This window comes from Phoca vitulina, unplaced genomic scaffold (assembly GCF_004348235.1).
Source record: "Phoca vitulina isolate PV1807 unplaced genomic scaffold, GSC_HSeal_1.0 scaffold14, whole genome shotgun sequence".
Classification (NCBI taxonomy): Eukaryota; Metazoa; Chordata; class Mammalia; order Carnivora; family Phocidae; genus Phoca; species Phoca vitulina.
Genome location: NW_022589717.1, coordinates 18,899,115 through 18,914,619, shown reverse-complemented (window position 1 = coordinate 18,914,619; position 15,505 = coordinate 18,899,115). Strand labels below are relative to the sequence as shown.

Sequence of the window (15,505 nt, the reverse complement as noted above, 5' to 3'; positions counted from 1 at the left end):
CAGGGACAGATAAAAACGTAACGTGGACAAGCCCTAAATATCTGTATTTTACTGCTGTGAAAATCATGTAAGCTATTAATAAGGAATGGACTTCCAAGTTTAGTTAAATACCAAGAGGTCTAATTTATTGGAAAGATATAACACTCATTTGGAATAATACCCAAATGTAGAAATGCTCATTTGGGTGTTTACCAAACCTCCTCGGAATCTCCGTAATCTGCCCTCTATCTTACCCCAAATACTTAGTTCCTAAGGATTTAAGCAAACTGAACATAAAGCAGTTTAAAAGAAAAGATACTGAAGAACAATGATCAAGACCATTAACATGATGATATTTATGCTGAAAGATAAACTTACCCCAAAATGAAGACATGAATGCCAGCCTCAGTTAGAAAATGACTGTTCAAAAGTAAACACAGGTAGCACTGGATGGAAGTACTTCTCAAATGTGGTTTCTAAAAAATATCATCACAGGCAAAGTGGTTAAAACTTTTTTTAGTTAAAAAATGATACTTAAAATAATATTTTATCATATTTTTAGATTCCAAAAGTTAAGTTTATCACAATTTCAGAATTAATGCTCTTTTTTAGAATTAATGAAGCTAGAATTTATCCTTCTTGCTTTGTCCACACCTCCAGCTCTGTCTTCTATGAGCAAAATTCTTTAATATGTATTTCTCCAGGTGCATTTCAGTGACAATAATTTTAAGAAAGTTCACATATTTACTAATTTACATATATACTAATATCATCACTTACTTTGTTTCTATTATCTTTATCCTCCCTCTCATCTTTTTTTTCTCCTTTTGAATAGTTCAGCATATATTTGTTGGATTGCTCTTAATTCTCCATGGCATGTTCATTTTTTTATTTGGGTGTGGTTGACAATAATAGTTCAACATATTTCATATAGCACAGATTAATAACATGAGTTACTAATACAGGTGTACTAGTTATATATTAATTTCACGTGAATTAATTTCAAATGAAAATTAATTATATATTGGTATCTTTTGGAGGAAAAGAATGGATAAAAATAGACCCAACTAAAGATACTCTATGCCATCATAACAAGCAATATATAATAATTTCTCTTGGTGATTTAGGAACATACTTATCTTAGAATTTCTCAGTTTTGATATTTTTGCCCGCCTCTCTCACACTGTCAAAACCTTTACAGTTTCAGAAAGTACCCTAAACACTAAGAATCTGTGCTTCATTTAGTCTACACTAAAGAGATGAATAATATCCAGACATTGTCATCAAAGACTAGACAATTCATTGATTAGATGAAAATTCAAAGAACAAAATAAGGTAAGTGAAATAATACATTTACAATGACATGAAGAGCACCTGATGTGAGTAGAGTTAAAAGACCTGTTTCTATTTACTTTCAAAATAAGAATAATCCATATGTGACCAGAGATTTGTGACATCTCAAGGTCTTTGGAGAAGAGTCATAGAACTTACTATGAAGTATCTGAGATTCAAGTGACCTTTTATGAAAAGTCCATGTACTATCTTTCTCTAATTTTTCTTACCGAAATTCTCATTACTCAATGCCAGGGTAAATCCTTAAGTACTGAAGAAGAGCTGGCTATGGCAATGGGTTTCCAGCAGCCATCCATCCAGAATATTTCCTACAATACAATCCAGGGTAAGGGAATGATCCATTAAAAACACAAGTGGACAAGAAGAAAGGGAGGAAATTAATATTCATGGAGCACTTACTTTTTCATGGGCTCTCTATTAGTCACTTAATATATCTATCACATTACATCCTCACAGCAATCCTATGGGGTAGGGTTAGCAGCATTTGGGTAAGCTGCCCAGGCCCCACAGCAGGTGCAAGACAGCCAGGATTTGAGACCAGGCCTGTCTGATGACTAAGCCCAAATTGGCAAATTCCAAAATTCTATGTTGGTAAACAGTAGAAGCAACCAAATACCTGGCTTCGTATAAACTACTGACTGTTCATTTCATTTACAACAGAAAAGGTTACTTCTACAGACATGAACAGCTGTGTTTTGAAATAAATCACTGTTAATTAAAACATTATTTGAGAATTTCATAAGTAACAAATTCTATTTTTTTCTAATTCAAGGCAATGAAGAATGTGAAGATCACACACTCCCAATTTCACCTCCATTTTATTAAAGCAAAAATTAAAACCAAGATACATAAAATGTAAAGTTATTTGTGCCATCCTTTTTAAAATAGTTATGTATTTACTGACGTCCCCACAAAACTCAAAATCTGTTATGGTCTTGACATAAATATTCACTGCAATTAAATTCTGTAAATTCAATTATTTAAATTATTTCATTATCCAGATGATTGCTTTATGATATACAACATATAAATCTTTAAAAGAAAAAACTAGCATTTATCTAAGCATTAAAGAAGATACTATGAGAGTACATTCAACAGGAATGCCTTTTTTTCAATAATAACATATGAAATCGAATCCTCCTGTTACATACAATCTGACTCATACGCACGATTTTAATTACAGCAAACCCTCCTTATCGCTCTCATCTTAGAATCATCTTCTTTGTCTACATTATCTCAGGGCTTCAAAGCCTCTTAGATTCCCTACATCCTTTTGAGTTGTATCCCAAACTCCACATTGTTCAAATAAAATTACTTACTGACCAGAGCCTGAGCAATACCAAGGGTGCTGGAGGTGTTAATAAGGCCCTTATGAAGCTACCTGAGTAAGCAGCGAGGATTTCACAGCAAGTCTCCACATATGCAGGGTGTTCGATTCTCATCCGGGGTGCAGTGGACGTCCACCGCCCTGCCCAACCACCCCTGGTGGGCACCCGTCAAGGAAGACTAAGCCTGTACCCTGAATGCTCCTGCCCAGCATGGTGGAATGCAGCAGGAGCCCGCCTCCAAAGCTGCAAGCAAAATAACGATCATGGAGGCCAGTGTGGCCGCAAAGGGAACTTTTACAGCTTTGCCACCCACAAAAGAACTGATACGGTCTCCTGGGTTAACAGTGAAGAATCCAGTTTTTATAGCAGCTTTGGAAGCATTCAACCTGCCACTTGCTAGTTCCGTGGACCAGTAATTTTACCAGAAATATATGTGTGGGGGTGCACGTGCACGTGTGTGGGTCAAAACTCAGTGCGGGTCAAAGAAACCTGAGAAGGTAAAATACTCTTTTCTCTTTAGCCAGGGCTCAAAGTTAACAATTACTATAATTAATTAGTATTAATGATGGTAACATTATGATAAGTATTGTTTACCTGGTGCTTTCAGGTTTACCAAAGTATTTCCTACACATGATCTCATTCAATCCTGACAATCTCTTCCTGTGAAAGATATTACTCTTATTTTATGGCGAAGAAATTGAGGTTCTGAGAGGTTAAGTGACTTGCTTCAGGTAAATGTCATACGTGTGGCCATGAAAATTGACCTCACAACCCAAGGTGGGCAGAGGGAGGAGGGAAGCCAGAAACAGATGAGTAGCCCCTTCCTATAGGAAGTAACCGACCCACCCCGTGTGAATAAGAAAAATCCACTGCTCTACTGACACTTTAAAAACAGGTCTTTCAAATTCCTTGTGTGAAACAGAACTCAAGCTCTTTCACATCCATTATCTCATTTGATTTTCACAAAATACCTGTTAGAGGGAAGTGGCTGAAACCAGGTTAATTACTTTCTGAGAAGACAAATCTAGGGATGAAATAAATTACCCACTTCCTTTTATATCATATTTTTGGAGAACCAGGAAAACAGTGTTAAATTTTTTTTTAAGATTTTATTTATTTATTTGACAGAGAGAGAGAGATACAAATAGGCAAACAGTGTTTAATCCTGGCATACTAATTGCGTGTGATCATGAAATGTGCTCTCAGTCAGCATCTTTGGTTTGTCCTTCAGTCATGTGGGGGCCCGGACCCAGGATCAAAAAAGGACTGAATCCCGGCCTTGTGCTCAAGTGGCTCACAAAGTTTAAGCAGGGATTTTTTTTTTTTTTTTTTTTTGTGATCTTGTGGTTGGGTGTCACCGCAGGATGGTTGTTGACCTTATGGCAACACCTCTACGCTAGCAGGATGTCACCGGCCCGGGGTAAGACATCGGGAAGAGCTGACAAATCAACACAGCTGGGCAGCTCCCAGAGCTGTAATTCTGGAGTGACTTGTGAAAATAATTGTACACATCTTGCACTCCATACCAACACTATAGTCCTTCCCGGCGAGGAAATATAATCTAACACACTGCTGTTTTGTCTTGTTTTATTCTGCTTAATTATTTACTCGCCCAGTCACACATTTGAAGTCAATTTTAAAAGGTTTAGCAGAGAGGAAGGGTTTTAAGTCTCGGTTAATTTGGTAAACACATTCATCTGTTCACACACAAAAAAACAAAAAATGAGGGAAGACCAATGCCGCATGTTCATGTGACTATAAAGAATGGAAGACAGTGGGGTGCCTGGGTGACTCAGTCGTTAAGCGTCTGCCTTCTGCTCAAGTCATGATCCCAGGGTACTGGGATCGAGTCCCGCATCAGGCTCCTTGCTCTGCGGGGAGTCTGCTTTTCCCTCTCCCTCTGTTCCCCCCCGCCCACTTGTGCTCTCTTTCTCTGTCTCAAATTTAAAAAAAAATCTTCAAAAAAAAAAAAAAAAGAATGGAAGACAGCATTGTTGCCCTGTACTCATGTAACAAATATTTATTGAGTACTTACTATGTGCTAGGTATTTCTCTCTGACCTTGGGATACATCAATGAATGCAGAGGACAAACCACCTTGATTTTAGAGGGAAAGACAGACTACTTATAATATAGGTAAACTAGTTAATTATATGTTTCATTAGGGAGAGATAAGTGATGTAAGGAAAAAGGAAACACAGAATAGGGCATGAAGGATGCGGCTGCGATTTGGAGTAGGTTGTCAGGGTCGAGTTCAGTGAGAACAAAATCAGATCAAAGATGGACAGGCAGCAAGGGAATGCGCCCCAAGGATACCTGAGTAAAAGGCATCTGAAGCAGAGGGAAGAGCTAGAGCAAAGGCACCAAGGCAGCAAGCATGCCTATGAGTGTGAGGTTCGGAAAAGAGGCCGAGGGAGCGAGCAAGAGAAAGTAGTCGGCAATGAGAGCAGGAAGGTACACAGGGAGGCATGGGTCAGACTGGGCCCTTGCGGTCACTGCACACGTCTACAGCTTGAAATCACTGCAGCACTTTGTCACAGTGGACAGCTGATACCATCTGAAGGACCTTGTTAAGAATCTGTCTTGGCTCCTGTTTTAAGGACAGGCTGGGCAGGGCGGGGCCAGGAGGGCAAGGCTGGAAGCAGGGGTGCAGGTGACCCATGGCGGTGGCTGCCACGTGGGGTTGGCAGTGGAGACTGGGACACGTGGTTGGAGTCTGGAAACACCATTATGACGGAACCAACAGGATTTCCTGACAGACCGGATGTGGGGCATCTGAGAAAGAAATACTCCCAAGTCGTTGGCCCTGAGCACATGAGAAATGGAGCGGCCACCAACTGAAATGAGATAGGCTGTGGGTGGAGTTGATACTTTGAAGGGAGGGGGCAGATAAGGAGTTTTTATTTTGGACATGTGGAGTTTGGGACATCAAGTACATATCTACATGAAAATGTCAAATAGGCAGTCAGACGTAAGAATCTTGAGTTCAGGAAAGTGCTTTGAGCCTGAAATCCACATTGGATTCATGACACTGGTTGAGATCACCAAGGAAAAGGTAGAGAAAAGGACCAAACCTGAGCCAAGGCATTTCAATATTAACTAGCCAGAGAGACAAAAAAAGGACCAGCAAAGAAAAACTCAAAGGGAAGACCAGAGAAAAGGGGAAAAATGAAGAGAGTGTGATGTTCTAGACATCAATGAAAATTATATCCAGGAAAATAAATGATGATCACATCAAAGGTGCTGACAGGTCAAAGACGACATAGATTGAGCCCTGAAGGGGGCTTAGCAACATGGGGGTCCTGGGGGACTCTGACAAGAGCATTTTCAAGGGAGTGATGGAGACAGAAGCCTGCCCGAAATGGGTAGAGGAGAAAGTGGGAGGAAAGGATTCATAAAATGTTCGTGCAGGCAACATTTTGCAGAATACTGCTCCAAAAGGGAGAAAAAGGGTGGTAAAAGGTAGTAGAAGGTGGGGGGAAAATAACAGCATGTCTATATGCTGAGGGAAACCTTGAGGATGTTAGAAGGAGAAGGGACCATTGCCAGAGTGATGTTCTTGAATAGGCAAGTGAGGAGGAGAATGGGATTTCATGCACAAGTGGGCTGGTGGCTGGGTCACCCATTGTCATGGAAGGAAGGCTATGGGTCAGGGTAGGTGCAATGTCTGGGTGGTAGAGAGCTGTCGTGGTGTATGTGCTCGACTGTTGCTTCGGTTTTCTCAGTGAATTAGGACAAAAAGTCATCGGCAGAGAGTGAGGGCAGGGAGGGAGCATTAGGGGTTGAGGACAGAGGAAAACGTATGAAATAGCCATTGAGGTAAGTAGGAGAACGACAAATGTAAGTACAGCATGGGACCCATGCCCAAATCCGTGGTCGTGAATGGTCAGAAAGGAAGATTAGTCGGCACGTGTGTGTTTTCTCCAGCCGCATTAAACTGTGAGGAAGAGGCAGGCCCGGCATAGGTGGAGAACTGTATTTAATCGGGGTCGTGTATGTCAACAAGCACAAGCAAGAGACAGGCAAGGGACTTTCGAGTCTATGTAAGGGAGTATATTGGAGATACATCCAGGAAACCTAATTTTCTGTTTTTATTACAAAACTTCATGGAGGAAGTGTTCCTGGAATCATCTCATAAAGCATAAACAGATGTTAGATGTAAGGGAAGAGAGAGAGACAACATTCACGGTGGAGGAAAGAGCCCAAGCAAGGACATATGCAAACAAGTGCAGTGTGTCCTCAGAGGAAAGAGTGTCATCGGCTAACAGTGTGAAAGCTGGGGTGGGTACGAGTGGACAAAAGAGTCGTGGGTGTACGAAGCAGGGACTGCAAACATAGTCTCTACAGGGCCGGGGGTAAGACTGTCAGCCTCTGTCTTGCGTTCCCAGTCACAACTACTCAACCCTCGTATGAGAGTGGGAAACAGCCATAGACAATGCACGAATGAATGCATTCGGAGCAGACAGTCGGTGAATTTGACCCACGGGCTATAGTTCACAGACCTCTGACTCCTGGGGGAATCTCTTAATCAGTCCCAACTGGAAAAGAGTTGAGAAAGTGATAAGTTTAAATGTCTCAAATTGTCCTGTTATTAAGGGTACCAGCATTTTTTTCAGTAATCGCTTTTAAGCTGTTTTCAATTGACACTAATATTATGAAATTTTCAAATACAAAATTGCATTAAACACAATCTGTGCTCAGTATTAAAGCTAAAAAAAAAAAACCCAATATGGACTATGTTACCATGGGTACTACTGTGACTTTTAAAAATTAATTCATATAAGATCTAAAGTTGGTATTCAATTCTTTCATAAGGCCACACAACTTGTTAACAAGACCTATAAATCTCCCAATTTATCAAAACAACAAAAATAAATGATTAAGTAAGATGTTTCTTCTTTTAAAAATACTATTTCACATAAGGTTTACAAAGTATGTATTTTTAATATATATATATATTTTTTAAATAAAAACAGTATTTAGTTTTGGCGAATAGTTAAGACAAATTGCTTGATTATATTGAAATGTTTCTAAAGCAAGTCATAACCATTTAAATGTCTATGCTACCAACGGGGTTCCTGGGTGGCTCAGTGGGTTAAGCATCCAACTCTGGATTTTGGCTCAGGTCATGATTTGGCTCAGGGTCATTAGATCAAGCCCCACATCGGGCTCCATGCTAGGCCTGGAACCTGCTTAAGATTCTCTCTCTCCCTCTCCCTCTGTTTCTCCCCCACTCGCGTGCATGTGAGTGTGTGTCCTCTCTCTCTCTCTCAAATAAATAAATCTTTTTTAAAAATGTCTATACTACCAAAGACCAAGGCAATAATAAAATTTGGATACTTATGATGACTGCTCAAAAAGCATTAATTAAATAGATGGTATTATAAAAAATAAATAGAGAAACACTTCAGGTAGTTTATCATCTAAGAAAGACAATGATGCATACATGTAGCTGGAGGACACATATACTCTGATCATAGTTCCATGTAGCAATATGTTCATGTGCTTTTTTTAATCATTTGGTGCAAAGGTTCTTGAAAAATGTGTTGCCTAAGTGTTTTTGAAAAATGCTAGCTAGTATAATTCTCTAGGGCAGGTACAATGGACAGCTTGCCCAGAATAGCACAACTCTAATATTTAACCTAGTGTCTAGGAATAGTTAACGAGATCTGTTCCTCTAGCCCAGTTTCCAAAAGGACTGCATTCAGAACACTTGGGAAAGGTGAAGAAATTCTCCCAAATCAGAGCACAAAAGAACAAAAAGTTGGAAATTATGAGACAGTGCTAGAAATTCCAACATAGGATTGAAATGGAACTCCAGAAAGAGCAAAGAGAATGGAGAGGAGGAAATAATTACAAAATGATTTTTAACAATGCTATAGAGTTGGAAAAAGACACCAGCTTTCACTTTGAAGAGGCATAAAAAGTACTGATGGAAAACGTGATATTTTTTAACCTAAATTCTCTAATTCCGGGATAAAGAACACCATGCTAATAGTATTCATGAAGTACAACCAAGTTACTTAAAAACAAGAATCAGAATGAATCCGATCATGTGGTACTTAGAAGACAACAGAACTAATCTTCAAAGTTTAAGGGAAAATGAATTTGAACCTAGAAAGATATTAGTATTTAAGAAAGAGGGCAAAAAATATTCTTTCATACCAGACTTTTGAAAGTGTAAGATCCACAGAATGTGAAATAATAGTGAAAATGTGAAAATGCATTTGGGGAAAATAAAAATGTCCAAAATAATAGAAAAAGATGTGGGATATAATAATATGAAGCATAAAACAAGTAACATTTATATCTGGGTTTAAATAAAGGCACGGTTCTTCTAAAGTACAAGGTCTTTTACCTGCTTCATTCATTCATTTTGCAAAAATGTGAGATCCTTGTGATTAGAAATGCTGTTTGTCTTGTCCATTACTGTACCTCCAACACATAAAAGCATACTAGCTTAATATAATAAGCGCATATTCTATGTTTGTTGGATTTGGTTTTTCATTTATTTGCAATTACATTGTTCCTCTTCTCGCAACCATCAATCTCTTAGCTGCCCTTGCGTCCCCATCCAGCAGGTGTAGCAGTTAGTCACTATAAAAACTACCCTAACTGGCACCCTAAGTTCCCTCCGCATTTCATCTTTCTGCTACTTTGATTTTGCTAAGTTCAAATTACAAGCTACAAAGTACTGCTGGAAAAAATATGCCATTATAACTTCTTGAGACACAACCTCCAATGGACCATCTCTACATCTTGCTAATAATTTCTTGCTCTCTGACATTCTCCACACTTTAAAAATCAGCTTTATTGAGGTATAATTTCAGCCTTAATAAAATACACTCAGTTTAGGTATACAGCATGGGAATTTACACAACCGAAATTGGCAAATGCTACGCATCACCGCTTTTTTTTTTTTTAAGAACCAACTTCCTTGCCTACCACGGACTATAGCCTTACTCATTTTTGTACTTAAATTTCTTAAAAATGTTTTAAAAGCTTTGTGTTTTTCTGTGTTTTAACTGTGTTTTTCTATTAGTTTTTCCTTTATACAATTTATACCTAAATTGTTAGGTGCATGAAGTTTTGTGATTATTTTATCTTTCTGTAGACTGTAACTTTTACCCATGAGCATTATCCTTTGTATTGCTTAGTACTTGTCCCTTGAAATATAATTTTCCTGGAATTATCATTACTATACTCATATTTGCTTAGCATATCATTTTCTGTTCTTTCATTTTGACACTTTTTGTACCATTTTATTTTTGTTACACTGGTTATAAATGGCATATTCTAAAATTTGTCTGTCTTTCTGCCTTTCTCCTTTTTAAACTCAATCTAAGTGTCTGTTCTTTTAGTAAGCAGATAGGGTTTTTATCACATCTTTGCATGTGCGGAGGGACTCGCTTGTATGTTGAGATTTACTAATGCCACTTTATTTTGTATTTTTAACTGTGCCTCCTTTACCGAATTTTTTCCTTTTCTGCTCCACTGCCTTCTGTTGGATTGCTCAAGTTTTCTTTGCCTTATTTTCCTTTTTTTGGTTTGGAAATTATAATTATAATGTTATATTTCATTTTTTTTCTGTAGTAAACTTTTATGTTGATTTTTTGCAATTAATCATCACGAATATGCTTCACATTTCAAGCCACCAATGGTTTAACGACTGGCTCACTAAATGCCTGCAAGGCTTCCACAAGCCAGTTAGAGCTCTCCAGCATACCACTGCCTACGGTAAATTTCAAAAACACAATGAATAATGTTTTATGTGGTATATATGTATATTAGATTGAATAGATACAGATAGGATGAAACCATTCTGCCCTACAGAACAGCACATAGAACAATCATAAAAGTTGTCTCTGACCTAGATCTAAAATGTCTATGTGCCAAACCTAAAATAAAGTCTCAAAAATTATAAAAATCTGAAATCATATCGGCCATGTTACGTGATTACAAATCAATAATGTTGGATTAATGAAGTGAATCATACTGAATTACAATATTAACAATTTTGAATTAAAATAATAAAAGGAGAAAAATTCTAAAATCTGCTCACAGTAAAATGGTACGTTTAAATAAAGCTGGTATAAAAGAGAAAGTCAGTATGAAAATTATACGTTATTTAAAAAAATTGGGGCACCAAAATCTGATGTCAATACTGTGTAATGATATCCCAAAAAAGAAAAATTATCTGGCAATCTCTTGTGAACACTGATATGCAGTCACAACTATGTGGGTTCAAATCCTGCTCTCTCACTATCTTAAGACATATATATATATATATATATATATATATATATATATATATACCTTAGTCATTTTCTTTCTAAGTCTGGAAAATGGAGATGAGCACAGAACATACCTCCTATGATCATTGTGAAGATTAAGTGAAATTTTACATGGGAAGCACTTTAGACCTTGCATGAGATGGGAACGATTCATAACACCATCTATTAATATTACCTTGACAACTCTTCAAGAACCTTTGAGAAAATATGGCAGGCATCATTATTATCAGCCTCAAATTACAAATAAAGAAAGTAAAACTCAGAAGTTAAGTAATTTGCCCAACATCACACATGCTGAGAAGGAACACATCTGAGTTTAGTCTTGGTTCCTTCATTCACGTACACATTTATCAAATATTTTCTAAGCCCCTACTATGTGTCAGTAACTCTTCTTCTAAGGACACAGCACTGAAAAATAAAAAGGTGAAAATGAGTAATTCTAAAGTATCACTGACAGTGTCCTCAGTTACCGTGGAGAAAGTGAAATTTTACACAGGATGGCAAGAAAGACCTCACGAAAACGGTGACATTATATTTAAAGTAGAAACCTTGAGTCAGCAAACAGTATCTGAGGAAATAGTTTTCCTGGCAGAGGCAACAAGAAACACAAAGACCAAAAAAAAGAGGAAGAAATATAAAGACGCCGTGGGAGAAGTGTGCCAAGAAGAGCAAGGAGGCTCATTCAGACAGATGTCCAGGAGGTAAGGGGACGGGGGGGTTAAGTAAGGGACAGTGGCGGGCAAGTATGCCATCAGGTAAGGACTTGGGTTTAACTGGAAAACTTGTTTGAAGCATGTTGAGCACAGGGAAGATGGGATTGTCTTAGACTTCAAAAGCCACGCAGTGGCTGCAGTATTGAGGAAGACTCTGCGTGGGCACAGGGAGACAAGCTGGGGGGTTGCTACAATAATCCAGGGTACTCGTAACAGCGATGGAGAGAGGTGTATATCCCGATGAACTGATGTTAGGTACGAAAGAAAGAGAAGTGTCAAGGATGACTCTGAAGGCTCTGGCCTGAAAGGGGAAGAGCAGGGTTGCCATTGTTTAAAACAAAGTAGGCTCTGAAAGGAACAGGTCTGAGAAAAAAAAGTCAGGAGCTCAATTTTGAAAAGATTAAGTTTCATGATTATTAGATATTCAATTTTATTAAGATGTGTGGAGGAGAGCTGGATTTCAGCACAGATGTCCCAGAAAGAATTATGGGAATACTGATAATATACCAAATAAGCAATGAATCAGTGAAGGCAAAGGGAACCAGAGGCCTCTTGGTCTTCACTGTTCAGTTCTGTACAGCATTACTAGGTATCCCCTGTGTGCGAGGCACTAAGGGTTACAAAGGGGAATAACCATAGCCCCCGTTTCTTCAGGAAATTATAGAAACCCACACATACTTTCATTATAATATTATAAATGCTAAGACAGTTTGGGGGTCCAGCTTTTTACGTTGAGAGAAAACATCCTCGAGGATACGACAAAAATAGACTACCTGAGAGGATGAATAAAATTAGCCAATCCAGGGAAGGAGAAAAGAACTTTCCAGGCAGAGGGAAAATAGTGGGCAAAGGCAGAGAGGCATGAAACAATAGGAAGCATGCAGGGAAACTCCAACACTGCAATTTTCCTAGCACGAGTTAGAGAAAGGGAGTGGTAGTGGTAGAGTGAAGGATGAATGGGCTAAGTCATGGGGAGCCCTGCCTGACAGGAGAATGTGCTGTTCACTGTGTTCATGAGTGCCACGGCATGATTAAATCTGCACTGGCTATAGATCATCTTGACCACTGTGCAGAGGGTGTATGTGAAGGAAGCGAGACTGAAGGTAGGAAAATAGGTAAATTATTATTACAGTCGTCAACATAAGGAACTAACCTGGGGAAGAAGTAATAGGAATTGAAAAGTAGCCACAATATTATCATAGTTATCTGTAGTAATACTGCCTAGCAAAATCAGCAGGGCTTGTTGGCAGTCTGGGAATGCTGCGTGAGGGAGGAGGAAGAGTCTAGGACGCCTAACAGGTTGTATGCTTTGATGTCAGGGTCGTTAGGTCACTAATTGAGACTGGACACAGGCAGGGCTCGTAGGAGGGGAAGATGATTCACTCAGTGTTGCAAATGCTAAGTTTGGAAGGCTGGTTGGGATACCAAAGAAAATGTTCAGGCAGACAGATGAATATGCAAATTAAAGCTTAAGAGATGGCAGGGCTAGAGACAGAATGCATTGGCTTAAACCATGAGTTCAGAGGAGATCAAGCTCAGAGAGCATGTAAAGAGAAAATTGCAGTGAGAAAAGAGAGAACAGCCATCTTTAACCTTTCTTCAGATAATGGCTTCAGTGAAAGGATTCTAATTGCTTCAGGTTACTGGTCACAGCTAACGTGGTCACGCAGCAAGCAATTACAGCGCTCTCAGGGACTCTGATGGCGCATCTCCTTGAATGTAAGAAGCACATTTTTTCAATGTGAACATTTCTGAAATAGGGTTCACGTCTTATAAATGATCTCTATCCTCATCCTCGGAAAAGCTGTTATTAAAAAGATTGTGCTTCTTAAAAAATTGATGGTGTTTCACCACAGGTTCTCTGGGAAGGAGACTGACAGATTTATGGGCAGGAGGTATACTGAGAAATGTCTTTAGGGTCAGTATCTGTGAGGGAGGGGTAAGAAAGCTCACTGGGCAGAGGGAGAAGTAAGGCCACTGTGCCATCACCAACTCGGCTTTGAGGAGCTCGAAAGCTGGGATGGCTCTCGGGAGCTGTACCAAGTTGGGAAAAGCCCTTAAAACACTCCCCTCCTCCCAAAACACGGGACGCAGGCTGCCTCTGGAGTGTGGGTGTGACCTTGGATAAGGAGAGTTTCTCCCAGAGATGACTGTCCTCTGAGACTCTAGCAAGCGGCACTCCTGGCAGCTGTGGTAACCAACTCTCATCCCTTAAGAAGAATATGGTCACAGCATGGCATCCATTACAAGTGACATGTATGAATGAAGGAAGTGCAGCATTTTTATCTCAGTATCATTTGATCTTACTATGATCATGAAGTATTAAACATAAATCTTCTCTGGCACAACCCATTTCAAGTCAGGAAAATGGAGATGAGCACAGAACATACCTCCTATTTTTAGTAAAAGTATAGGTCATCTGAAATCCTACCCTATATGGGATAAAATAGAGAAAGAGAATTATTTCTGAAAATTAAAGAAATAATGTAAGATCGAAAAAGACATTCACTGCAAAATTCCTAGGGATTTACTGAAAATTATTTGGGAATGAAAGAGTAAAATAATAATGGTTAAGTGCTAAGTTACTGAGCACTTAGAAGGACAGGCAGATTTACCATAAAATCAGTGGTGTTCTAACACCTCGGTCTTGCATCGCCAATGGTGAGGAAGCAACAGTCCTAGCCCTGTCGACGGGGGCATCAAGAACGGGTGGCCCCAGCCTTTGGTCCCTTCTACCTTCTAGAGGTCATACTGGGTTTGCAAACAGGTCCTAACCGCAGGCAGGCTGCCAACACTTCCTTCGATCTATTTGGACTCCAATGACAATTTAACCCCAGCAGACCTCATGAGGAATCTGAACCTCATCTGTGACTCTAAGGATGTGAATGCAATGCATCAGGGCCACCATGTCCCAAGTTCTCAGCCACTTTACATTCCCTCCCCGCATCTCTCACAGCAAGACCTGCCCACAGGGTAGGGACAGGGAGTCAAGAGGAAGCAGTAAGGACCTGGCCAAGCTGTGGAGGCACTGGCCTGTCCAGATCAGGTCAAGTGAAACCCCAAAGCTGGACTTCTCCGAGGCTTCCCTCCAAACAAGGAGGACTGCCTGAGCAGGCAGCTGTGGGGTAATCAGAAATGCAGTATTTCCAGTAATGTGTTATCAAGGTAAATGAATACTTCCTAAACCATCAATAATAACAAACAAATTCCAACTCACTTTGCTATAGAAAAAAAATAAATTTTCTCTCTATTTGCTCTATAAAAAATATTTAAAATCATCATCATCATCTAAAAGAGGACATCTGAGTCTACACAGACAAAGATTTGTAGGAAATAAAATATATAAAGGTGAGTTAGGAAGTTTTTTTACTGATAATGATAACATTTTGTGACGTTTGTGGTATTTTTCAGTTCTTTTAGTATTTGCAATTTGTGATTGCTCTTCCCACTCTAAATAAATACCCCAAAATGTGCTAGTTGACTAATTTTGTGTTCATAATTTAGTACTCTTTTTATTAAAGAGGGCCCGGACCCTGTAAATGCTTGAGGCCCTACAAACCTGGATTTGCTCTTATTTATGATGTGCTAGACACTTCTTCCAAGCACTCAATTGATTTAATCAAGTAAATGTATGAGGTAGATGCTTTCATTAGATGAGAAAGTTGAGGACAAAGACTTTAAGGAACTTGCCAAAAGTGACTCACGGAGGACAAGACAGTGTCAAGATTTGAACGTGTCTCACTCCTGAGCTCATGTTCTTTCAACTCTATGCTATACTGAAATAAGCAATTTATAGATTCTTTTGATGCACTTTGATATGCATTCAATACTTACTAAGT

General features: G+C 39.1%; 1 protein-coding gene across 2 annotated transcripts in view; it reads right to left on the bottom strand.

Annotated features, from left to right (window-relative positions):
• The window catches only part of IL15 (interleukin 15), a 77,071-nt gene that overhangs the window by 13,138 nt on the left and 48,428 nt on the right, over window positions 1–15,505 (bottom strand). For both annotated transcript variants that reach the window (XM_032412899.1, XM_032412901.1), the window contains 2 exons: window positions 1,542–1,640; window positions 358–455 (listed from right to left, as the gene is read on the bottom strand). In XM_032412899.1, coding sequence (XP_032268790.1) covers window positions 358–455; window positions 1,542–1,553 — 110 coding nt within the window. In that variant the 5' untranslated portion in view covers window positions 1,554–1,640. The remainder of the gene's footprint in view (window positions 1–357; window positions 456–1,541; window positions 1,641–15,505) is intronic.